At 58.9% G+C, this 26,026-nt stretch overlaps 1 protein-coding gene across 3 annotated transcripts in view; it reads right to left on the bottom strand.

Moving 5' to 3' along the window:
• GRM4 (glutamate metabotropic receptor 4) overlaps positions 1–25,374 on the bottom strand; it is a 35,991-nt gene extending 10,617 nt beyond the window's left edge. Inside the window, exons 1-6 of one of the 3 annotated variants that reach the window (XM_032710871.1) lie at positions 25,219–25,374; positions 18,298–19,077; positions 11,468–11,684; positions 4,450–4,585; positions 2,406–2,560; positions 1,782–1,922 (exon numbers count right to left, since the gene is read on the bottom strand). In XM_032710871.1, coding sequence (XP_032566762.1) covers positions 1,782–1,922; positions 2,406–2,560; positions 4,450–4,585; positions 11,468–11,684; positions 18,298–18,816 — 1,168 coding nt within the window. In that variant the 5' untranslated portion in view covers positions 18,817–19,077; positions 25,219–25,374. Of the gene's footprint in view, positions 1–1,781; positions 1,923–2,405; positions 2,561–4,449; positions 4,586–11,467; positions 11,685–18,297; positions 19,078–19,498; positions 19,977–24,270; positions 24,590–25,218 lie in introns of those variants that run through there. The other 2 variants (XM_032710873.1, XM_032710872.1) reach the window with 2 other exon arrangements.
• Between the last annotated feature and the right edge of the window lie 652 nt (positions 25,375–26,026).

The raw sequence follows: 26,026 nt of genomic DNA, 5'->3' as shown, positions 1-26,026 counted from the left end.
AAACATCCCTGGGGCTGGCTGGCTGTCCATCTGTGGCACCTTGCCCCAGGCCCCAGATGCTCTTTCCAGACGGGAATTAGGCTGGTGCACAGAGGGGAGATGTGGAGCAGACAGCTGAGGCTTGTTCCCAACATGGAGACAATAAATCTCTGCCAAACTTGAATAGATTAGGGCCACGAAAGGGATGTGACCTGCTGATTATAATAGCGGGGTCGTGCATCCCTCTACAGGGCTGGTAATTAATTTTCAAGTGCGTGACGAGGCTCCGCGGCCCCCTCGGAGGAGGGATGCAGATCCCTTCTCCAGCGGCAGATGAGAAGGGATTAGCATCAGTTCCCATCACACCACCGGTGCTGGCTTTTGGCAGGAGTTAATCAAAGTCACTCACAGTGCTGCTCCAGGGAGCTGGGGATGGAGAACCTCCAAATCTCATGGAAGCTGGTGGCAGCACCCAGCACCCATGGCCGTGGTTTTGGGCTGGGTGAGCCCATCCAGGAGCAGGGATGGTTCCCCCACAAGGGATGCTCATGGCAAATAAATGATGGGTGCTGGGGCTGCTCTCGGGGGTAACGTAGGCAGTTGCCATCAGGATTCCATTCCCCCAGTCCTCACCCCTCACCTTCCTCCCAGACCTCCCGTACAGGAATGGGAGCCACGAGCTGTCCTGCTCAGGGTGGGATGCTTCAGTCTGGGTTTTGGGGTGTAATAAACAAGAAAAGCTGGCACTTCTCTGGGCAAATTGGGCTCTACCCAAACCTGAAGAAAACAGCCCCAAATGGGCCATTTGCATCAGCCCTGCAAGGCAGGAGCTCATGGATCTGCACGGGCAGGTGATTTGCTTCACCATGTGTTAGTTCCCTGCTCTATCTGCCAAGTAAACACTCAGGAGATGGTTTATTTGCTGACAAGTTCAGATAATTTAAAGACAGTTCCTAGGACATTTGCCACATCATGGCTTCAGCTGCCTCCACTGACACCTTGGCCCTGAAATATCACCCATTTAAAAGCTACATCACTGTGAGAAGATCAGTGTTCTTAGGATCTGCTCGTGCATCTCCTGGTGCTGAGGGTTTTGTGATGCACTCAGGAAGGATGAGGAGCTCTTGGCTACCCAAGGCCATGACCATGGGCCAGTTTCCTTGCATGCCCTTGCTGCTTACCCAACTCACGCCTATGCATTAGCCACAAGACTGCCCAGATCATCAGATGAACATTTGGGGAATGCTGGGAAGGACAAGGATGTAGAAGCACCATCCCACTCACCCTCAGTGGTGAAAGCAGAGGGAAAAAACTCCCTTAATGATAAACTTCCCAGGCACAGCCAGCTCCATCCGATGGCACACCACAGCTTCCACAGCCATCCCTCCCAAGGGGACGGAGGGACGTGCAAATGTCCCCAAGTCCTGACACGTTGCAGCCCGAGAGCCGCCACCTCGTTATCTGTCTTCAGCCAGTGCCAGGCAGGCAGTAAATCTCTCCCATCTCTCAGTAAACATGTCACCTCCTTGAGCCTCCAACCATCACCTGACAGCAGCGCTGTCAGCAAGACAGATCCCCACTGCCTTGTTTACTGCATTCGTCCCTAAAGCCTCTTTTGGCTGGAAATAGCTGAAAATGCACGGGGAGGGGGGTTTTGAGGAGGGGGTCGGGCACCTGGAATTAGGCTCTGCCGGGATCCCCACCTGGCTTTGATGTTCACTCAGGAACAACCACGCTCACAACCAGGACCACAACCCCTCTCATGAGCCCTCCCTCGCCCACAGCAGCCCCACAGCTCTTACTGGTGCACTTCTTGATGCTGCTGCCTTTCCTCAGCGCGTGCCGGCTCAGCTTGCAGTGGAAATTATCCTCCCAAAACTCAGCAAACCAGATGTTTCGGCGGTTGTTGTCCAGTGTCCTGCTGGAGAAGTAGCGGTCGAAACCTGCCCGGGGAAAAGTGGATGGAGGGGCTAAATCCCTGGGATGGCAGAGGGATGCATAACATCCCTGAACACCCCAGACAGAGGGGAAGTGGGGGTTCCTGGGTGATGGGGACACACCAGAGTGTGGTGGGATTGTGTCCGAGGCACCCCTTGGGCAGAGCCGCAAGTGGAAAACCCACTCAGGGAAGACCCAAAACACAGAAACTTTCTGGGACATTGAGGGCAGCAAGAAACACTTCTCTAGGCCAGGGATAAAAGGAAGGGCAGGGAAAACAGGGCACATGAAAAATAGGGAGGGGATTGGTGCCAGCCAACATGGCTTCACCAAGAGCTAATCAGATGGTCTTTAAGGTCCCTTCAAACCCAAACCATTCTGCAATTCCGTGATGATTTCACAGCCAAACCCTGCAGTTATGGGGCTGCCCTCAGGGTGAGCAGCCAACCCAGGGGGTCGCTGAGGGTCCCACCGAGCACAGCCCCTACCTCTGACGGAGACCCGCTTGGGCAGGATGGTGACAGAGCCCTCGGCCACCTCCTCCAGGTGCAGCACCGGGGCGATTTTGGAGCCCCAGCTGTCCGAGCCCATCCAGATGAAGTGCCCCGTCTGGTTCGCCCTCTTGGCCGCCTCCAGCACCCTTCTGTGGAGAGAACAGCAGGGCTGGGGCACCAGCTCCGTGTCTGTCCCCAGGGAAGTGGGGATGCTGGCACGGGGCAGGGTACAGCGCCGGTGCCATCTCCTGCTCTGGGCACACGGTTGGCACCAGGCACAATCTGGTGTATATGGACAGACAGGAGTAAATGGTGCAACTCAGCTCCCACACCCTCTGTCCCCATAGCCTGGGCTGCCTCTCCCACCTCATTTGCATATTTGCTGACTGGTAATTGAATTTCCCCTTAATTACCCAACATTAAGAAAGAAAAAAAAAAATCAGGTTATGCTGCAGCAGGCAGGGAAAGCAGCAGCAGGGAGAGCCTGTGCTTCCAGCTCCTCAGCATCACCAGCCATGGGAGAGGAACAGCCAGTGCTGACAGTGGCCAGGATGGAGCTAAGGTGGGCTCTGCTGGGCTCAGCTGGGCAGCTGAGGAGCAGCTGGGGGTGGAGGTGCCGAAGGATCTGTCCTGCTGAGCACCCCCATCGTGCCAGACAGTCAGACACATGCCTGCCCACCCCACCTCATGGAGGTCAGAAACTCTCCATGATGGATGGGAGGGAGCGTTCCTGGATCCGACCCTCCGGGCTCTCCTTCCCAGGGCTCGCTGTCCCCCCGGGGGTCGGTGGGTCCCCGGCTGTGTGGGAGCGGGCCCGGGGCAGCTCTGTCTCCCCGTGCAGAGCAGAGGCAGGTTGTGACTCACCCCCCGCGTCGGAGCTGATCATTTCAAGTCCAGATGGTGTTTGAAATGCGTAATAAGGAAAAAAGCCCATAGAAATCCAGCAGAGAGTGAAGACAAGATGGGAAGAGGCAGGCGTGCAGTGGGAGCTCTGCTGGCTGCTCCCGACAGGGTGGGCACAGCCCACGAACCACTCCAGGCACGAGCAGCACCTCCAGCTGCCCACAGTCCCTGGGAGGAGAAGGATCTCCCCGGGGCAAACTCAGGACATTCCTGTGGCATCACTGATTTATACCCTGTCTGAGCCAGGCAGGAATTCCAGCAACTACCTTCCCAGTCCCTCCTGTCCAGCAGCATGGCCCTGATCCCCATCTTCCAGGCTCCACAGCTCAAGCTGGCAAGAGGGTCAGGATTATGGAGGACCCCATGCCCAGGCTAAAGCCAGGTGGTTTGGAACCCCACTGCCCGGGTCTGCAGTCCCATTTGGATGGGTAACTATTTCCAGGCTCTTGGTAACGGGACCTGCCATTTACCCACCAAGGTAAGCCCCCTTTCCCCCTCACCCCCACCTGATGTCAGCTCCACAGACATTGCTATTAAGGAAGGAAAAAGGAAACTGAGAGCGTTTGCACATCTGATGTAAACTGATTTAAACTCACAGTTTACCCACATTTACATAATGTTTGCTGATTAATAAATTAGACACTTAGGAAATCAGGGGTAGCTCCATGTGAATCATTCTGCTCCATAAACAACAGAGCCACAGACGCCTCTTCACCCGCAGAGCAGCTCATCACCCCCGAGCGTGGCCACGTCCCCAGCCCTGCTGGGCAGCAGAGTGGGGGGGTCCCTCAAAGGTCCCCCAGACCTGTTCCTCTGCCCTGCTGGGGCTGGGGCTGCACAGCAAAGCAGAAACAGTGCCTGGGTCCTGCCCTGTCCAGCTGGGAAGCAGCGGGCCATGGCAGCCACGGCTTCCAAAACCAACGGAAAGTGGATTTTCCCTCCGTTCAGCTCTGTGTGGCTGTGGTTGGATGGCAATGACGGGCCAGGTGGCCACTCTGAGGTCAGCTCTGGTGGGTCCCTGCCGTGACCGTGTCCCTGCCACGCTCCACGGTGAATCCTCTCCCCACTGCAGACACGTCCCGTCAGTCCCCCCCTGCCCCAGACCCCCCTCCCAGCCAGGCCAGCCCCTCCACACCTGATATCGTCCTCGTTGGCAAAGATGATGACGGCCCGGGCGTGGGAGGTCTCCAGGAGGCGCCGGATGATCTTGTCAAACTCTCCCGGCTTGGGCTCCCTCGGGATCTTGACGGACTGGGCCACGCAGACCCCGCCTGCACAGAGAGAGCCCCGCACTGAGACACCCCCGGAGTTCCCGTCCCCCCGGGAAAGCCCCTCTTCCCAGGGCCCCAGCTCCGAGCACCAGCCCCTCCCCAGCCCAGGATCTGCAAAGGGTTCCGCACATGGAACGGTCAAACTCTGGCAAAACCAGCCCGTGGGAAGAGCAGATGAGCCCCTCACCCCGAGACAGCAGCCAGACCCTGCAGAGGGTTTTATCCCCATCCCTGCAGCACCGGCTGAGCTTCAGCCCAGCTTTTCAAGGGGCCATTGCAAAAGCAGGTAATTAAAATTAAAAGAGATAAGGGGAAGTTGGCAATTGGAAGAGCCCACACACATGGCTGCTGGGCTCCCAGCTCCGGAAAGCCAGAGCCCTCCTGCTCCTGCATTTCTGCAGATGCCAATAAAGAGAGAGATGAGAGTGAAAATTAAACATTGTGGGACCTTCTGGATGTAATTGATGGTCTTAATTTGCATAGTAAATGACACGGCTGATGCCTCCTGCCACTAACAGATCCCAGATTAAGCAAAGGTCGGCATAATTAGCACTCAGGGCAGGGAGAGATTCCCAGTGCACGGCCCTGGAGAGGAGCAGGGCAGAACTGGATGGGGACAGGCTCTGGGAGGGTTTGCTCCCTACATGGGGCTGCAGGAAAACTGAAAATTTGGCCCCTTGCAGACAGAAAAGGAGAGAAGGGGGATCTGCTGGGTGCTGAGCAGCAGCAAGGGGGGCTGTGGGGATGGGGGCACAGCATCCCCAGCCTGAACCTGCTGGCCGGCACTTTTCAGGGGGGTTTTGCGGGTTTTTTTCCCCTATGGTAAGAAATTGGGCCAATTTGCTGTTTGTTTCCCATATGGGGAGCCAGATGGATGGAGAGGAGGGAGTTGGATAAACAGACACCCGGACAGACAGATCAGCCAGGCGAGACCGGCAGCATCAGGCAGTGCTGGCAGGATGGGAACGTCCCTGGGACACTCAGGGACACTCACCCGGTCACTGCCCAGCCCCGGGCCAGGCCAGGGGTCAGGGCACGCTGCCAGGGGCCACCCTGCAGCTTAATTACAGTTTCCACGGCAATAAATGGAGAAAATCCAACAAAAGCAGCAGTTTGCAGACAGGAGAACCTTCCAGAAGCCTGTGCACAGCCAGGAAGGAGCGTGGCACACACGTGGCAGCACGGGGCTGGCACGGGCACAGCCCTGAGTGCCCCCTGGCACGGGCACAGCCCTGATGCCCCCTGGCACGGGCACAGCCCTGAGTGCCCCCTGGTATGGGCACAGCCCTGATACCCCCTGGCACGGGCACAGCCCTGAGTGCCCCCTGGCACGGGCACAGCCCTGATACCCCCTGGCACGGGCACAGCCCTGAGTGCCCCTGGCACCACCACCCTGGGGCTCCCGTGTTGCGTGTGCTCAGCCCTGGGCACAGGGAGTGCAGGAAGGGCCACACCGTGACACCAACCCCGCTGTGACACGTGCCACTGCACACGTGGGCACTCGTGAGTGTGCCACGCAGGGACAGGGGCTCAAGGCATGTGGCAGCTGCCCACTGGGCCCTTCCCAGCACGGCCAGAGCAAAGCCAGCCTCAGGACTTCCCCGAGACAGCAACGAGTGGGGGACAGAGGAGATGAGCCCATAAATAAACAAGAAAAGAGACTAAATCGATGGCAATTCAGATATGACCATGTTACTCAGCTTCTCCACTAAATCAAGCTAACAAGGAAAGCAGCTCCTCCAGGTAAGAGCCTGCAGGGCCTGAGAGCCCCTCGCTCCCGCAGCAGATGCTGACAACACCATTTAATGTTTTTATGTTCTTAATTAATGAAAAGTTAATAATGAAAAGAAAGAGGTCCAAGGGGTCGGCAGGCAGTGGCTGGGGTAGGCAGAGCTGTGTGTTTTGGGGAGCCCTGTCTCTCAGCACCTGCATTATTCACAGCCCCTGGCACCGCAGTGGAAAGGGATTTGCCAAGCGATGCTCCCACTGTCTTCGCACAAAAATCCATTTAGTCAAAACACTCCTCTAAAGCAAGAAATCAAAGTGAGGAGGTGGAGGCGATGGGGAGGAGGCGACCGCTCTCCCTCTTCCAGCAGGATGGCACAGCACTGCTCCCTGACTCGTGAGAAGGTGTGATGTGACTCCAGGAGAAGGCAGGAGGTCAGGGATGGGGGCCCCTTTCCGCCCCCAGTTTTGGGAAAAGGCCAAGAGGAGCAGGAGGAGAGGAGAAAGCCTCCAGGAAGGGGGTAACAACCCACAACCAGCTGCTGGAGGCAGTTTGGAGGCAGGTTCTGGGTTGGAGGATGCTCAGTTGAGATCCCGTGCCCGTTGTCCCTGACGGATGGCAGCGCAGCACAGAGGGCACCTGCAGCAAGAAACAGCCTCAAACCCAACCTGAGCCATCTCCAAACTTCCCCTTCAAAGGCTGCCTGCACCATCCTCAGGCATATGGCCCTGTCCCTGCCAGCAGCATCGTCCCCAGCCCGGGGGGATCTCACCAGGGCCCCGGGGACTCTCCTCATGCCGCTGGGGTAGTGCCTGTTGTCAAACACGGGGCAGGGTTTAATCTCCACCATTATGGCTCAGTGGGAGTGCAGCCACTCCGGGTTCCCCTCCTGATTGCAGGTGGCTAATTAGCTTTTGCTGGCACTGACTGCACCAGCACTCAGGGGGTTCTGCCGGGTTCCCGCAGAGCCGGCGGCTGCCGAGTGCAGGGTGAGCAGGAACCTGGGTAAGGGGGACATGGCCCAGCTGAGCTGAGAACAGCAATGTGCATGTTCCCCTCACCAGGATGTGCACCCCGAGCAGTCCTGGGCACCCTGAGGAGGGACTGGGCTCTGCACAGCCCAGCAGCAGTGGCCTTCTGTGAGCAGCGCTCGCATGGCTCCCGTGCCCACCCCGGGCTCCCGTCCTAACCCCAGCCCTTCACAAGAGATTCCCAAGCCTAGAGTCTTAATTGGGAGCAATGGGCTGTTCCCCTGCCCCAGGATTCATTATTCTTGTCACTTCAAAGCCTCCAGGAACCAACTCATTAAAGGAGAGGTCATTAGGAACACGGATCTGTGCCTTCATGGAGGCAAAGCTCCCACGCGTGGTGAGACCGATATGCTGTGGTCAAACCTCCTGCCTTAAGACCTGGGAGTGGCTTTTTGGGGGCGACATCCTGGTGCATCAACCAAAAGTAATGAACCCAGCTAAAACCAGAAAGAGACAGCCAGGGATGTCACATGGGGATGAGCAAATGCATCACAAACATACATCAGGCTCTTAACTAAAAATATAGGAAACTCACTGAAGGATAAAACAATAGAGGGGGAAACGACAGTAAAATTGATCCAGACACATGACTAAGGAGTCCTGTATTGGGCTGGAAATATTCTCCTCTTCACAAACCCAGCACTGCACATTCCAACACACAGCACAACACGCTGTGCTCACCAGCTCTGTTACATAAACATCAATCCAACTCCTCAGCTCTGAGAGCTCAGTAACAGCAGAGACATCAACCACCCAGAGCCAAAGGGCTGCAGATGTGTCTGTCCAACCACCCAAATGATGCCAGGGGTCAGGGGCACGGGGAGGTGCTGGACAGAAGGGCTGAAGGTGGGGACACCAGGGACACCTCGATGCTGGCCCTGCTGTGCACCTTGGTGCCCAAGGCAAATCCAGCTGACACCCACTGCCTATGCAGGATGTTTTTTGGGAGCAGGATGCTTTGGGGGAGCACTTAAAACACTCAGAAATGGCTGAAGAATACTCATCCTTTGCAGTCTTAACATCTCTGCAATTCTGGCACCCAAAAAACCAGCACTCTAGTGAGTAAGGACTCTCCAGCCACCAGTGCAGCCACCAGCAATCACCAGGGGCCAACAGCATCATCGCCAGAGTAAGTGCAATATGCATAGAGATATACAGATATATAAATAAAGATATAACAGCCAGCCGGGTCAGTGTGTTGTGGTAGCCCAGGGCCAGCCCCAGCTGCAAGAATAACCCATCTGCAGGGTGAGTTTCTTCCCCCCCCCCCGTCGTCGTCGGAGGTCGGTTTGAGCCTCGAGCAGAAACGCTTTGCTCTGCGATGTGAAGCTTCAACGTGAGGCTTTGCTAAAAATTGAAACTGAAGGTCAAGTTGATAATGCATCAGAAAGCAAACAGCTTGAGTGCGAGCTGCTAACGACAGCAATGAGCATTATTGCCTGATGGAAATAAAACCCGACTCTGAAGCTCAGGCTTGGCATGAGAAATGAAGCCGAGCGCTGTGGGGATGAGAGTGGGGAGATGCTCACCCTGAGCTGGGCTGGTGCAGAACGCCCTGGGCAGAGCCAGCGTGGTCTCTGCTGGGGCTGGGCCAGGGGCTGGGCTGGGACTGGCTGTTCCCCCAGCATAAACACCCCTGCACAGATAATCTCCACTGCTTGACCAACAGCTGGAGAGCCCCTGGCACAGGTCAGATCCTCCCTCAGCTGACAGCCCTTTCCATCTCTCTGACAGGCTGAGGCCCCTGGAGCAGCAGTAAATCACAGGACCCTTTAGGCTGCTGGAGAAATGCAACTGAGAGCCAAACATATCCAACCCGGCTATAACTGAGGGGATGGATCCTTCCCAGTGGATCCACGCTGGTGTAAAGGTGTTTGGTGTCAGCAGAGCCCTTTGCACAGGGGAAGACAGACAGGTGAAGTGGGCACAGCCTGGCTCTTCCTCCAGCCTGGCAGCCACCACCACAGAGGGCAGGGCTGGGGAGGATTCAAATAAAAAAAAAATAAAGGAAAAAAAAAAAAAGAAAAAAACATGTTCTCAGTCCAGCCTTGCCATTATTCACTGAGGATCTGAGGCCAACCCATGGCACTCACCCCCATGGGAGATGCTCCAGAGAGCAGGTCAGGGCCCATCCAGGGCCCTGTGCTCAGGCTGGCACACGACAGCTCTTACAAATATCTGTGTTCCTGCAGCTCATCAGGAATGCAGCGTCACCACTGGGCTGCCCTCACACCACTGTTACACTGCAGTCACTGGGGAATTATGCTTTTTGATAACTAAATTATCACTAATGCACATAATCGTTGGGTTATGTGGATACACAAATTACAGGACTCTCTCAGCCCTGGATTAACACGCGGCTGTTTCAGCTCCATGTACACTCGTTTACTCTGCAATTACGCTGTCAGATCGTTAACATCTGGTTAGAGGAGTTTGTGGCAACCACAGGTATCTCGAAGGAGAACTGCTTGTGCTGCAGCAGGACCACAAGACACAACCACTGCTCCTTAACTGGTGCTTGAGGGAGGAGGAGCATGGGTTTGAATCGTTCCTGTGCTCCTGGCCACGTGGTGTCTGCACCCAGACCCCCGGGGGCTGCACCCATGGATGGGGCAGCAGAGCATCCTGCAGCCACTCCCCCAAATCTGCCGGGCACCAAACATCCTCAGCAGCACCTCTGCACCCCAGATCCACACCCCCTGCAGCACCTCTGCACCCCAGATCCACACACCCCTGGTAGCACCTCTGCACCCAGATCCACACACCCCTGGTAGCACCTCTGCACCCCAGATCCACACCCCCCCGGCAGCACCTCTGCACCCAGATCCACACCCCCTGCAGCACCTCTGCACCCCAGATCCACACACCCCCAGCAGCACCTCTGCACCCCAGATCCACACCCCCCCTGCAGCAGCTGCTCCGGAGCATCCCCACGCGCTCCTTCTTGGAAAACCACAGCCCCATGAAAATATTCTGCTTTTCAAGTGAAAATCCTGAAGAGCAGCTCCCAGGTTGGATCCCCAGATGGGTTTCTCTGCATACTAAAAGTGTTGCTGGTTCCAGTGCCAGGGCACGCGCGAGACAGAATTAACGCTGTTCCTATTTATAGGGCTTTGATTAGGAGCTCGTCACCTGGAAGTTTTTATTCCCTTTATCCATTTATAAGGCCATAACACAGTTTGACTGGCTCCAGATAGGCTGGTGTCCCACCGACTTTGCCAGAACCTAATGTGCCATTCAGACACACTTAAGCCAGTAATAGGCAGCAGCCTGAGCGCTGCAGGGTTTTAACTGCCTCAAAAAACACCCTTTAGCTCCCATCTCACCCTGTGCTTGTGATGCTGCACAGGTGAGGTGCTGCCAGAGCCAGGAGGGACCCCAGTGCTGTGCCAGCCCTCCATGGGGCAGCTCCAAGCGCAGGGTAAGAATGCCTGCAGCAGCAATTCCCAGGGCTCCTCACCCATCCCAGCTGCCCCAGGGTTGATGCTCAGGTACCCACAAGCTCCCCCACTGCTCCCGAGGCTGCTAATCCCCCCTAAGCATCCCAGAGCTCCCGTCAGCAAAACGCTTTCTGGCTCTAGACAAATCCTCCCAAAGAGTTTTGCTGAGCATGGACTTTCTGCCTGTCCAAAGCTCACAGACAAATTAAAGCACCTGCCCTCAGGGATAATTCCACTAAAATTGGGCAACATGCACGGTAGTGCCAACTTTATTTTCTGTTAAAACCTGGGAATATTTGTAAAAGCCTTTTGTTCTGGAAGATGCCCAGCGCCGTGGCTCAGATGCAGAGGGAAGGGATCAGCTTGGAGGAATTGAGGTCTCCTGGGGAGCAGGGAATGGGATCTCGAGATGCTTCCCAAAAGCAGCCTACCCTGCAGAGGGAAACCCAGTATTGCTGGTCCCAACCCTTGCTGGAAAGCTTGAATCCTTCCTGGTCACCTCACTGTCCTTGCAATCAGCACAGCAGCCCCAAAACCTGCACTGCTCTGGGGTCATGCCCCAAACTGCACCATCCACCCCTATTCATCACCCCAAACACATCCCAGCTCAGCACAGGGAGCTCACGTGTTCCCTCCTCCCCATCCACTGCCTTTTCTCCTCCCGTCCCAGGAGAAATCCACTCACCATCCTCCCTGGATTTCTGGATGAAGGCCTCCACGCCGCTCTCCCCGTAGCTGCCCTCGGAGGCCAAGGTGGAGACGTAATTCCACTTGAGGGCTTTGACAATGTCCACCATGGCCTGGGCCTGGTACGTGTCCGACGGGACGACGCGGGAGAAGAAGTCGTAGCGGCTGTTGTCGCTCAGGTCGGGCGCGGTGGAGGCGTAGCTGATCTGGGGGATCTGGGATGGAGGGAAAGGCAAAGCGTCAGGGGGAGCAAGTGATCTCCACCCCGCAGCGATGCCCTCCCCTGGGCCTTGCTCCCAAAGCCCTGATCTGAGGGAGAGGGAGGTGGGAGTGGAGGAAGACCGTGGGTCAGGAGGAGCACGTGCCACCAGGTGGGCTTGGGGACCACCCGCAGCTCAGGGACACCCAGCAGGACCCCAGAGGGGCTCCCTGAGCATCAGATGTGCCTGGCGTGGAAAAGGCCAAAGAGAAAACCCAAATTCTGCCCTGGCCAGCACTGCCAAGGACTCCCTTTGGCTTCCCTCCCCCAGGAAGGACAGATCCAACCCCCCTGCCGGGTCCTGCCCACCCAAGCCATAAATAAGCCCTTTAAATTAACCAGATCCGCCGCACCTCTCGCAGTGCACTGGGATGATTAACAGCGCAGGATCAGGCGATGTTTAACACTTACACAGCACTTTCCATCTCCAAAACACACCACACATCCTCATTTATCTTCAAGATGGAAAAGGCTTATTAAATTATCAAGCCCAGGTTCTCACCACCAGCCTGAAGCTCCCTCCCAAAGACATCCCAAGTATCCAGACAGCCCCATCCACTGTCTCCCCATCCCACTCCCAAGCAGGCACCTGCCCCAGGTGCAGCAAGGGCTGGCAGAGCCCTGCTCCAAACCTGGGCAAGGTTTTAAATAATGGCAGGGACTGGAGCCACAGGGCAGCAGGGCTGCCTGGAGCTGGTGCATCTAGGGAAGGCTCTGGCCACCCACCACCCTCTCACCTTCCTGCAGGTGCTGCTTTACTGCAGGACAGAGAAAACAGAGGAGGAACAGCCCAGGGCATCACTGACCCCAAACCACACCGTGCCTCAGGGTGCAGAGCATGATCCCCAGCTCTTCCAGGACTCTCCTCCTCTCCTGTTCCCTCTGGTCCACTTTAGGAACAATTCAGTAATTGCAGCTCCCAGAACCACAGGGGACTGTGAGAGATCCCAGCCATCCTCTGGGCTGAGCAGGCACCAGGATGCCCAAATCAGCTCAGGCTGCCTCACCCAGTGCCCCTCCCCAGTAAGCAGAGACACCTGGGTGGGCTTGCAGGGGCCAGGGGGAGGTTTGGGGTCTGTGGGAACCCTAGTTTGTGTTATAAAATCCAGCCAGCTTTCTGGGAGCCCAGCTGTGGCACAGCATCCTGAGGATAAAGAGATGGGCATCAGGGTAACCCCACAGATCCTCTTGAGTCTCCTGGCCCCAGAACCCACCCCATCCTCCTCCACTCCTGCATCTCCCAGTTTCTCCTTTGTTTCTCTGTTATTTCCCTCTCCCACTCCTGCCTCTCTCTCTGTTAAATGCAATTCCGGTGTTATAAACCCATGACTCCACCTGAATGCTAAAAGGCCCCCGGAAAGGAGCAGCCACCCTTCTACCTGCCTGAGAAATAGGAGATGAAAAAAGGAAAGATGGAGAAGGAGTGGGAGAGGGAGAGGAAGGAATCTTTATCAAGGCACAAATAGGATTACTCCCTGTGACAATCTGCTCTGTGCTCCGTTCCGAGGGGCTCTGATCTGCTCGTTGGGGATCTGTGACTGGAGCCGGTGCCTGAGACTCGATTAAAATTCTGCTCAGCAGGTGAGGCGCCCGCCTGGCAATCACTCATCCCGCGGGCAGGGGGGGCTGCTCCCAGCCCGCTCCTCCCTCCCTCCTCCTGCCGTGCCCGCAGGACCCACACGGGCTCAGGGTGGAGGCAGTGCCTGCAGAGTGCCCACACCACCGGGACAGGAAGCAGCAGTGCCCACGTCAAGGGTGATTTGGAGGCAGGGATGCAACCCTGCCCTTCCAGAGGATCCTTTCCCAATGATTTTTCCCCTGAGAAGTGTTTTGGTTTAACCAGACCCCTGCCTTCTGCACAGGGCACTGGTGATAGAGGCTTCCCAGCTATTCCCCATACCAGCACCACCCCGTCCAAGCTCAGGTGGTCTGGGATTAACCTCGGGCCTGCCCACCCTGCTCCAACCTCAGCTGGAAAACAAAGCCCAGAAAATACCTGTTGATCCACAGGCTACAAACTGGAAGCTGTATTTTAATAAACAAAAGGAAAGAGCTTTTTTTCTCTCGTTCCTCTGCATTGGATGAAAGTGAAAATAAAACACCAGTTCCCAAATGACCATTTCATAGATTTCTTCTGCCTTTTCCCCCTCTGCCTTTTTGATAGCCCAACTCCTGGCACCAGCTATTTTCACAGATAAAAGACAAAAGTCCTTTTAGGTCCATAAAAGCAAAATGCAGGCAGGGAATTCAAGGTTCTTAGAAAGAAGGATGTGGCGGGAAGGGGGAGCTGGAAATATATCTCAGCTGCATATTTGGCCACTGATATTCCCTTGCCTGGGGACCATCTCCAGCCTAGAACAAACACCAGGTTGAGGAGGGGGCAGGAAAGCTCTCCTGCACCCCAAGAATTCATTGTGAGTCAGAGTGGGGAGTAATCCCAGGGCAGAGGATAAAACCTCCTTTCTCCTCTTTTTTTGAACCACAAACCAGAATCGGCATCATCCAGAAGCACCCCCAGCCTGGAGAAATGTCCCTTGGGATAAGAGAGCAGGTGGGAGCCAGGGTTCAGGATGTCCCCCAGCTTCCTGGATCAATGGACTGATTGGCTTCCAATGCGCTGGAAAAGCTGGATTTTGTGCCCGTCACTGTCACCCATCATTAACACGGCTCAGGAGCTGCTGCGGCGTTTTCTCCACTGGTGTGGGACAGAATCCCCCAGACTGGGGACAATCAAAGGCAGCAATTTCAGCACATCCCAGCTAAGGCTCAAACCATCAATCAGAACACCAGCCTGAGCAGCCAGGAGGGAACTACCCCAAACCAACAGGGCCATTGCAGAGCCAGAGCTGGGCACACTTGTCAGGAGCACCCCACGAGCAGGGGCTCCTGCACCAGCCCCCCCATCCCAGAAACGGTCGGGAACAGCTAATTCCCTACCCATAATTATTAATTTCACGCATATCTTATGCAAACCTCTGGTTCACTGACAAGATGGAATTGATTTAATTAGAATTTCCATCATCGAGCCATTTGGATGGCAGCTTTTAATTAGGGAGAGCGTAAAGCACCGCAGGGGCTGGAGCAGCGAGGGGCTGAGCGGGGCTGGTCGGGCATCGGAGCAGAGGAGCTGCAGCTCTGTCCTGCTGCCCCTTCCCCTTGGCCCAGTGCCGAGCCAGGGGCCAGCCCTCAGCATCTCCTCGGGGAGCAATAAGGCAAAAATACAGCCCTGGGAAGCACAGCAGGTGCAGGAGGATGCTGCCCTTCGACATTGTCCCTTCGGCCTCCCACTCCTCCTCACCGAGCCGTGCCCAGGGAACAGCTCAGGGCTGTGGGGCCGGGGCAGCCCAGGGGAGCCAGGCAGCTGCAATTTCTTTAAATAAACCCAGCGAAGAGCAAGGAACTGAAGTGGCAGGAGGGGGTGATTAATCAGAGTGTCCCCCAGCCGGCTGCCACCTTCCCAGCTGGTGAAGGTTATTCACCCACCGAGTGGGGAAGCGTGTGCCAAACGCAGCATCGCTCCTGCCCCCAGAGCCTCGGGGCACCCCGACACGAGCCAGGGGGCTCAGCACCAGGGGCTGATCCTGCTCTGCACCCCCAGCCCCAGGCAGCACAACCTCATGTGCCTGCAGGTGCCGAGTGCCCGTGGCCGTGCTGCACACACCACAGGCAGCACCGTCCCCAGGTGAATTATTCATGTTGTACAACACTCCTGCGCTAAGGAGAGCGGCTGCACTCACTGACACGGAGAAAACAAGCGTCTCAAAGTGCCCTGGCACGTGTCAAGTCCACCCTCTGGCCAAGGATGCTCTTCAACCTGGCTGAGCACTTGGGCTCCATCCTGTCACAGCTCTTTCTGGATGGGGATGAAAAACACCCCCCAGACCCTGACACAGGTTTTTGGGGATCACACTCGCAGGACGTGGATCTGGTTTCTTTCGCACCATCCCCGCTGTGGTGGTTCAGGAGACAGTGGGTAGAGCTGGGGCTGGAAAACCAGCAGTGAGGGGTGGGAAGGAGCTGGAACGTGCCGGAGTGCTCTGGCAGTGACGCCAGAGAGATGCTATCGCACAGAGCCGAGAGCACGGATTTGGGGAAAGGATTTTCTGCAGGCAGAGCGACGAGGAGTGATGAAACCAGCTTGGACAGAGGATGCCGCATCTGCAAGTTGTTCCACTGATGTACAGCTTTAATTAGGCAGCGGCAGCTAACGAAGGACCCGTTATTTATTTATGTAGCACAGGAGCGAGAAAAGCCCTGTCAGGGAGGGGCAGGACCAGCCTGGCAGGGAGGGCTGGGGGCTGCACAGCGGGGAGCAGGGGTGGAACAGGGAGAGGTGCACAGGAGGGAGTGAGGGATGTGGGAAGAGACCACGGCAAGGACAGCATCATCCAGAGACAGGAACAGCCACCCCTGCTGTGTTTGGTCACGGGACAGAACAGGCTGCTCCAGACTCCCAGGGAAAACTAGGGGGGCTGCTGTGCCCCCTCCCAGCCAGGACTCGGCAGGACTTGTATTTTCTCCTCATCCTGTTGGACCTTCTCTTTGATTCTGTGCCATCACTGCTCACTGGATATGGTACAGCCCTCCCAAATATGCTACACCCCCCCCAAGATTTGCTGCAGCCATCCCCGAGAAGCACTTCAGCAATTCAGAAACCAGAGCACTCAGAGGGCACTTTAAACACCAGCACAGCTGCCCCCGCTGCCCACAGGGAGGGGACATTTCAAGTGGGTCCCCCTGTTCCACCTCCCAGGACTTCACACCAGTGTCCCTGTGCTGAGGGAGCGCCAAGGGGGACACAAGTGGCACAGCAACATGGGGCCAAGCAGGAGCAGAGCTCCAGCAAGTGCCATTCCCCAGAGAATGGGCACAGACAGCAGAGCTTCGCTGAACCCCCGAGCGGAGTCACCCGCGCTTAAAGGTCAGCGGCGGCGCGAGATGGAAGTCGCCTTATTTTCATTTTCAGCATGTCCCAGCCATTAAACCAGTGTTTGAATAACAAAGAGCGGCAGCAGCACTCAGGTCCTGGCAGGAGGAAGAGACCCCAGAACTCCCCAGCCCCTGCCTGCTGCATGAACAAGGCTGTGCCCAGACAGTGGGGTCAGACGAGACCCCCATCCCATGGGAGTGACATCCCTGTGCTGGGGACCACTGGGAGTGCAGCAGCTCTGTGCACCTCCTCAGCCCCACACCAGGATTTGCTGCTGTCTAGGGCTGAGCTTGACCTTGTCCTCCCCTCCTAGGGGGTTTTGAGGTCTCCATCCTCTCTTTACCTGCCCTTCCCCCCATTTGAGTTCCCTCCCTGTCCTGTTGGGATGGGATCAGCTCTGGATTAAAGCTGCTGGGGCTCAAGATGTACCACCAGCAGCACCAGTGCCTGGCTGCACAGCCGGGGCAGGATTGCACCTGAGCTCGGGGACATCCTTCCTGCACAGGTCACACAAGGATCAAAACCAGAGAAGGACAAGAAAAAAAAAAAAAAAAAAAAAAGCAAGAACCTAGAAAGACTGTAGGTACCTCTGACTGTCACTCTCCTGCCTCCTTCCCCACTGCCTGCCTGCCTCCTCCTCTCCAGAGCAAGCATTCAATCTTTCTTGTCTCAGCAAATAGCTTTTAAGTTCCTCCCACTCCCACTAATTTATATTATTTTAATTATTGAATAGCCCTCTCACTCGTTGCCTGGAACATTAACACGTTTTAAAAAAAAGGGACCCAGAAAAATCAAACTCCATCAGCGATCTGGATTTTCTGTCTTCACTAACAGCTCCCAGCCCTCCCAGGAGGGCACCCGGCTCTCAGCTGGGCTGGCAGAGGAAGAGGAGGGGGAAGAGGGAAAGGGAAACAGCACCAATCCTGCAGAACAGAGGGGTTACAGGGTGCTAGGGGAGGCCAAGCTGGGATGGGGCTCCCACCACTGCTGGGGGTACAGAATATTTACGTTCTTCCCTCATTCCTGCAGAGGGGCCCTTGTTCACACTCTCCAGCCCACGGACGTGGCTGCAGATAAATAAATACACAGCAAGAGGGAGAGGAATTATCACCTCGGCATTCCTGCAGCTGACAGGAGGGAGAGCTGCCCTCATCCCATCACAGCCTGAGCACCTCTGGGGTTGGTGGCGCAGAACAAGCGCCCCCAACCTGGCTGGTGTCCCATGGGCTGGAGCAGAGCAATCCCAGCTGTCCCTGCACTCCTCAGCCATCCTGTCCTCAGCTGCCCAGCCCTCTGGCTCAGGTGGGACCTTACACTTTGGGGTATAACTCACACCCCTTATCGAGCACCCCCATAACTGGTGTCATAACCCATCCTCAGCCCACCTCCCCCACCAGCATCCCCCCTCACCACGAAGCCGGGGGAGAAGAAATAAAAATCCTCCTGCTCCAAGTGCCGTCAGCGGAGGGGGATGGAGGAAGGGATCCCTGGGGACCCGGGGGAGGCAGGAGAAGCATTTTAACGACACCAGCTCCCACCTTCCCCCAGCTGTGGAGGAAGAGGCACGCCTGGAGAAACGCTGCCAAAGCACCCGCCGTGGTTGTGCCGAGGGGTTCCTTCCACCCCGGCCGAGCCCTACCTTGAAGAGCCGCAGGATGTTGGCCACCATGATGGAGACGGAGCTGCCCGAGGCGCCGATGACGCCGACCACCCGCTCGGGTTTGGTGATGATGGGGGGGCCCCCGCTGACGCAGCGCACCTCGGTGCTGTCCTTCTCGATGAGGGCTTGCACGAAGGTCAGCGACTGCTCCAGGGCGTGCGTGTCCCGCGAGCAGGTGTCCAGGATGCGCGCGCCCAGGGTGATGTTGGGGAGCAGGTCGGGGTCGTTGTTGATGCGGTCCAGGGCGAAAAGCATGGCCTCCAGGCGGTGGATGCCCTTTTCCTTCTTGAGCTCCCCGCAGGCCTTGCCCTCGGCGCCCCGGCCGTGCACGGGGAAGAGCCCCCCGAGCGTGATGTCCCCGTCGATGCGGATGGAGTTCATGTGCGGGTAGCCCTGGCCCTTGGGCTTGGCGGCACCCCCGGGCGCCCACCCCCAGCTCCAGGCACTCAGGAGGAGGCAGAAGGAGAGACGCTCCATGCAGAAGTGACCCCCGCTCATCGCCAAGGCCGTGCTGGGGCAGAGCTCGGGCCGGGAAGGCGGCGGCGCTCAGGGGGCCGGGCTGGCGCGGGCGGGTGCCATCGCTCCGGGGGGATCCCGCTCCGGCACCGTCAGCGGCTCCCGCCGGTGCCGCCGGCCCCGGGGCAGCGGTGGGCGGCCGGGCTGCTGGAGGGTGCCGGGCTCTGCATGGCTACACCAGGGTGGAGACACAGCAGCAGAGACACGAGCCCACGCGAAGCTTCGGGTCCTTCCTCTGGAGACCTTGAGAGGGAGGGGGACGGGCGAGAGAGAAAATTAAGCAGGACCATGAAGAGGACATCGGCTATTCCGAGCTTTTGTCAGGGAGTCCAGCAGAAATTAGCACTGGAGGTTATTGCAAAAAATAGGTTTGGGATTCACTGGATTTCTGATTCACGCCAGCGGCTTTTGCTCAGCCCAAACTGCATCCAGGCAGAGGGGCTGGTCAGGGCACACACGCTCTGTCCCACAGAGCAGGACAAGGTCAGTGGCCAGCTCAGGGCTGGAGGCAGGCCCTGGAACTCACCCCCATCACCTCTTTAGGGAGCTGCGAGGGTGGGACAGGTCCCAGGACAGCACTGGGCAAATCCCACATACACCCCCAGCCCTGGTCCCTGCGTATCCCAGAGCATCCCTCCTCTTTCCCAACGGGTTTTTCAGTCACCTGTCGTGAGCCCACAAGTCTTGAGCGCCACAGACTGAGCGGGCTCAGTGCTGGTCTGTGTCCTCAGCAAGAGCTAGGCACTGATAAAATCCAGCATTACGGATCCCAGTCACTACCCAAAGCACTGTGCTCCTGCTGCTCTGCCTTCAGGCCACTGATTCCTGAACCAGCAGCTGCTTCCTTGCAAACTTCCCTTATCGACAGCTTCCAGCAGCAAATATCGACAGCATATTTGCTGCCCTGCCCGGGCAGCACAGCCCCTGCCCCAGTTTCCCCCCGGGCAGGCTCTCCCTCGAGCCCGTCCCTGCTGCCTCCCAGCAGCCACTGATGGATGCCGAGGGCAGCGCATGATGAATGCAGGCAGCAAGAGCAGCGCGGAGCCGAGCAGGCAAATGCGTTCCCCAGGCAGGACAGGCTGCAACAGTGAGAGCGAGGAAACAGCTTAAATTAACCTCAGCTCAAGCACAGAGCCTGGCACCCAAGCCCACGGCCCCGGGGGTGCTGCCCACCCGAGCCGGTGCCGAGCCCGTTCCATCGCGGGGGAGGCTCCCCCGGCCGGGAGGACCCTGGCTTCCACTCACCTCCATAAATTATGCACGTCCCTGCCCGCCGCAGCCACTTGAAGGCCCATCTCCAAAGCGATTCTGACAGCCAGGGCTTTTAAGGAACCAGAATTACCCGGTGCTTCCAAAGGCAGGAAGTTGGGAATGCTGCAGCACATCGCCCGCCCCAGCCTGCTGGGAGAGCCCCTGGGAGCACGGCCCGTGCTCGGGTGGGGATCAGGGACAGGGATCAGCCCTCTGCACAGTCCTGTCCCCTCTGCAAGAACCACCCCATGCATCTCCAGCGGGCACGGAGCAGGGGAACGTGGCTCCTGGCACGGCCTGGAAGCGGGTCATGCTTTGCCCGTGCCAAGGAGGCAGATGATGGGGTGACCAAGGGATGCTCAGACAGCACAGTCCTGTCCCCCCCAGCAGCCCAGCACCAGCCGAGAGCCATCACTGCTCCCACCCTCATCCCTGGAGCTGCGACGTTTCTGCCCATCAAAGCTGGGTTGGTCACAACACAAACCCATTCCCAGGAAAACCCTCATAGCCCATGGCAGCTCCCACGGAGCTGGCAGTGCCCCCAGAGCCCACTGCTTCTCCCTTTCTTCTTTCAGGCTTTTTCCTCTCTGTTCTCTCCCCTTTGTGGCTCCTTTGATCACATAATCTGAACGAACTGAAGGTAAAAATATCACGGCAGGCAAGAAGAAAGCGCCAATAATGGGGAGGGGAGGAGGGAGCTGGTTCAGATCCCTCGCGGAATCATTAGGGGAGATGGAGTGTGAATCACCCCATGAGCCCGGGCTGAAAACGGCCTGGGAAGGGGGGGCAGATGAGCACCCCTGTCCTCTCCACCTGCCTCCCCCATCCCCACAGCCACGCACGAGCCACTGCTCCTGCACAGCCCAGATCTCGCTCCCATCATGCCTGAGCCTCCCCAAAGCAGGCCCTCCACCAGGAGGCTGGTGCTGCACATCTGGAGGAAGATGCACATCTGGAAGAAGACACCTGCCTACAGCAGGTGCTGGTGGAGCAGGGAACAGCCTTACCCATGTGCTCCGGGCAGCGAGGGGCCAGAGCTGCCCTCCTGCCCCACCTGCACAGCTCCACAGGGGCACCCCAAGGGCGGGAATAAGGGGTGGGAATGGCCCGGTGTGGTGCTTCCCCCAGCCCCAAAGGAAGGAGCAGTGCTGCTTCCACCACACATCGGTGAGGAAGGAGCCTTCCCATCGCCCTCATCCCAGCCACACCACAGCCTGATCTGGGTCTGGAACGCAGTGCAAGGACTTCTCAGACCAAACTGAGAAGGTCTCCAGCCCCCGGGGCTGCATCATCACTCGCCCAAGCCGGGGTGGGCTGAGGAGCACCAGGGCAGAGAGGCAGGTGCCGGGTGCTGGGGATGTTGCCACCCTGGGTCAGGCAGAGATAGGGGGCATGGGCAGAGCCCTGCGGGTCCTGGCACCCCGGGACATGGGGCCGGTCAGCACGGTGGCATCCTGTCCCCCTCTAGTGGTGGCCAAGCCACTGGGCCACCGGCATCGCCAGTCCCTGGAAAGGGCAGGTGAGGACTCAGCTGGGCAAGGGAGCCCCCGTTGGGGCAACCTGGTCTAGTGGAAAATGTCCCTGCCCATGGGGGCTGGAACTGGATGAATTTTAAGGTCCTTTCCAACCCAAACCATTCTGTGGTTCTGTGAAATCAAACACATTAAAAATTCCCTCACACCATGGAGAGTTCCTGCTGCAAAATTACATCCAGTGCCCAAAGGAAGTACCAGCCATCCCAGGCATCAGCTCTGCTGCTCCTTCCCACAGCCCCTCCTGCACGTCCCTGCAAGTGCTGCTCCAGCTGGGCTGCAGTGGGACACAGACCCCGCACCCAAGGACCGCAGAGCTCTGCCTGCAGCAGGACCCGTCACCTCCCAGTTCAGAGCCAGGACATTCTGGGGTTGTTAAACCAGGCAGAGGCTGCGCCAGTGACACGGCCCAGGAGATGCAGGAATGAGCAGCCAAGAGGCTGCACCCAGCACTCCCTGCACATCCCCATCCCCAGCTGCCGAGGAGCCCAGTGCCACCAGCACAACACCACAGAGACCCCAGCCCGGCCCCAGCACTGGGAGGGCTGTGCCAGCTTAAGCCACGCTGGCTTCCACCAGCTCAACAGCATCTTTTTCAAAAATCAGGCCATTTCTCTCCCCACCTGCACTTCCCCAGCAAGCAGGGCCAGCCAGCAGGCAGCACAATATCCCAATTAGCACACACTCACTCTTCCTGCTTGCAAGCGGTTACAGGGAACTTAGTTTGGCTCCTGCTCTTTTTAATTGCAAAAGCTCCATGAAGTACAGTGGAATTGAGACACAGAGGGAGGGAGGGATGGCAGGTAAGTTCTCTCTCAACAGGCAGAACCTTAAGTATTCAGGTCCAGCACCCCAGCGTTCGCTCGGAGAAGCAAGGCCACGGCTCAGCAGGCAGTGGTGAGCAGAGACTCCAGGTTGTACCACCCAAACCCACCCAAGGAGCTCCAAAACGCAGTCCCTGCCCCAGCAACCTCTCGATCGATGCACGAACAGACACCACGACACTCGCACGAGCCCAAGCCCATTGCCGAGGTGCCAACTCGTCCTCTCTGCAACCAGGTCCTGTCAGTGCCCAGCTCAGAGCCCCATGGGGGGGAAAGCTGGGTATGACCACCCACCTCACTGCCCTGGAGCATCTCCTGAAGGATGCTGAAGTCCAAACAAAAGTGGTCCCATGGGGCGCGGATGAGACCCAGGGAATATTTATCACACCATATATATCCTTAGCTGCCGTAAACCCTCTCCTTCCGCCTCCCTCCCGCTGCCAAGCAGGTCAGGGCTAATCCCTCACTCTGAAGGATGGGATGGCGCGGCGGGGGAAGGCGAGCGGGACACGGAGCAAGCGGAGGTAACACAGCTCACCTTGCAGGGCCGGCACAGGGTCTCCCCGGCAGCAGAGAGCTCCAGCAGGAGAGGCTGGAGGGAGGGAAGATGCTGCTCATCCCCACTCCTGCCACGTGCAGCAAAATCCCGCAATTAATTTTTTATCATCGTCTGCAGTTTGGGATGGCGCTGGCTTGGAGCGGGAGCGCGGCCTGACTGCCGGTGCCCGGCAGTGCCCGTGTCACCGCACGGCGTTCCCGCTCCCCATCACGCACCCGCACCCCAAGACCACGGCCTGGCAGTGCCAGCCCCTGCCCGCACCCCCCCAGCTGCAGCAGAGACCCCCGTCCTGAGCCAGGCTTTGAGCGGGGCCATCCGGGGAACTGCAGAGCAAAGCCCTCCATGAGGAGCCGGGAGGAAGAGCCGGTGCCCGCGGCGGGCGCGGAGCCGGGGAGGGCGGCGGGCGCGGGTTCGCGATGTTATAATTAGGACCTGCCACTTCTTCAAGCCGTTGCCTTTCTGGGAAGAGCTGGAAGGGGGTGGCTGAGCTGACAAATCCATCCTCCTCCTGCCTGATGCCAAAGTTGAAGCACGTGACGCTCTCTTTTGGGGAGCCATCGGGCTCCCCTGCAGGGCGATGCTGCCCCCGGGACGCGGGGCCGGGCCACGGCTGCACCCAAGCTTCGGTTCCCATGGGAGGATCCTCTCGGCGCTGCTGTGGGATGCAGCTCAGCACCCCCAGCCCAGTGCCTGATGCCCTCCCCAAAAGGGCTTTGCCTGTACCCCCAGCCTGGGGCAGCCACAGCCAGTGCTGCCCATGGGGTCCCTCTAATCTCACAGAAAGGGACCACCCTCCCTGCAGCCCCCAGCACTACCCCTCCAGCTCGGCCAGGCTGGCCAAAATCAGCTGGGATCTCTGCACATCCCATCGGACTGTGGCTCCCAGCACGGAGGCAGTAGGTCACAGGGAAGAAGGTCTTGCCCCAGCTCTCCCCCACCACAGCCTTGCCCAGCACGTCCCCTGCACCCCCCATCCGCTGCCCTGATGCAGATAAGTGCTGCTTGCAGGGAGCGAAGGGAAAGAAGGAAATGAGCTTTTTCTTTTGGCAGTTCTCGTGGCGTTCTCCCGAGCTCCTCGCTGCATTCAACAGATCAGCTCCGCTCCTTCCCTTCATCCCTCCCTCCCTCCCTCCCCAGGCCCTGCCCGGGGCACGCGGCCGGTGCCGGTGAGTTCCCCCGGTCACCGCAGCCCTGCCTCGTGCCACCCCCGGCGAGCCCCGAGCCACAGGTCACCTGCAGCGCGATGGCGATGGCAAAGGCAGTGACTCACCCGCAGCCTCTCCGTCGCAGCCGCCGCCGAAGGCAGCGGGCATCCCCCAGCGCGGGAGCAGCCCCCGGAAAATCACCCGGCTGGCAGAGCACGGCAAGCTCATCACACCAGGGGGAGGAGGAGGAGGAGGAGGAGGGTGGCGGGCAGGCGGTGGGAGAGTTCTCCGGTTTTTTCCCACGGCTGCCAACTTCCCCAGCGGCTCCCGACGCCTCAGATCCGCTCGCCCGGAAAGCGCCAAGGAGCGGGAGAGCACTCGGGAGAGGAAACGAGCCCCTGCTGGAGCGGGGCTCTGCCCGGCCCGGGGGTGCCTCCGCGGGCTCGGGTCTTACCCCTCACAGCCCCTCCAATCTGGAAGGGGCAGCGCCTTCAGCCCCTTCCTCGCTCCGCTGCCGCCCCTGCCCTGCCCTGCGGCGGCTCTGCGGGCGCTGCCCGCTGCGGCGAGGCGAGGGCAGCCCCCGCCGGCGGCTCGGCCCTGGTCACGGCCACCCCCGCGCCCGCTGCCTCCTGCCTCAAGCCCTTCCAGCCCCCGCCGTCCAGACGAGCCCCCCAGCTCCCCTCCCGGAGCCCCCGCCGGGCGGTGGGCACCTCAGGGGACAGAGGCGGCAGGTTGGGGAACGGGGCAGGAGGTGCCCCCCGTGCCCCTCGAGGCGGGGGCAGCGGGGCGGGGGGGGGCAGCGCTCCTCAACCCCCAACGATGAATAAATAATGCGATGAGCGGGAAAGGGGAGAGCCGGGGGAGGGCTGGGGATTCCGGGCTACAGCCCCCGCTGTCGCAGCCCCCCCAAAACCAAAAATAAGAAGGAAAAGGTGGAAAATTTGCCGGAGCGTGGCAGAGGGGGGGGGCGGCGAGGCTGCGGGGAGGGGGAGCGGGGGGCACTCCAGCCCCTGGCGAAAGTCCGGGGGCACCGAGCGCCCCGGGGATGCTCCCCCCGCGCCGCCCGCACTTACCCGCGGGCAGCGCCAAGTTGGCGGCGCCGCCGGCCCCGTCTCCGCCCGGTGCCCGGTGCCGCGATCCGCCCCCGGCCCGGGGGGCGCGGGCAGCCCGGGGGGGCCCTGCAGCGTGTGGCGGGGGTGGCCCCGGCCCCCCCAGCCCCGGCCCGGCCCGGGAGCCGAGCGAGCCGCAGCCGGGCGGGACCCGCCGCGCTCCGCGCACCGCAGCCGCGGCGAGGAGGAGGAGGAGGAGAAGGTGGAGAAGGGGGAGGAGGAGGGGGAAGAGGAGGAGGAGAGCCGAGGCCGGGGAAGTTTTGCATGAAGAGGAGCTGGGAAGCCCGCCGCCGGCTTTGCCAGCCTCTTAAAGCACTAGCGCAGCGCGGGGACCCCCGCCCCGGTGGTCCCCCGGCTCCCGGAGGAAGGGTTCCCTCGCCAGGCTGCTGAGGGTCTCCGGCTCCCTGCACTGACAGCCGAGCCCCAAATTCCCTTCGCAGGTGGGAGCAGCTGCCCTAGGCAGCGATGCGGGAGAATGTTTGTCCCCCCAAGCCGATGCCCTTCTCTTCGCCCTCCCATAAAACGATGCCAACCTCCCGGCCCGCACACATGCCCGCGGAGCTCGGCTCCTGCATCGCCTTCTCTCTCCATCGAATCCCCTCCCAAGCCCCCGCGGCTCTGAGGAGCCTGTCGTGCTGTGTCGATTCATTAATCCAGAGAAAACACAACCCCCCGGTAATGACCATTGACACGTTAACTGCTGCGATCCATCACGGTCACGACACGGTGCTGATTGCTCGGTCACCGGAGCAATTAGGGCACACCCGGCGCT

Source organism: Chiroxiphia lanceolata, chromosome 25, assembly GCF_009829145.1.
Source record: "Chiroxiphia lanceolata isolate bChiLan1 chromosome 25, bChiLan1.pri, whole genome shotgun sequence".
In the NCBI taxonomy this organism is placed as follows: Eukaryota; Metazoa; Chordata; class Aves; order Passeriformes; family Pipridae; genus Chiroxiphia; species Chiroxiphia lanceolata.
This window is presented reverse-complemented; position numbering and strand designations above follow the sequence as displayed.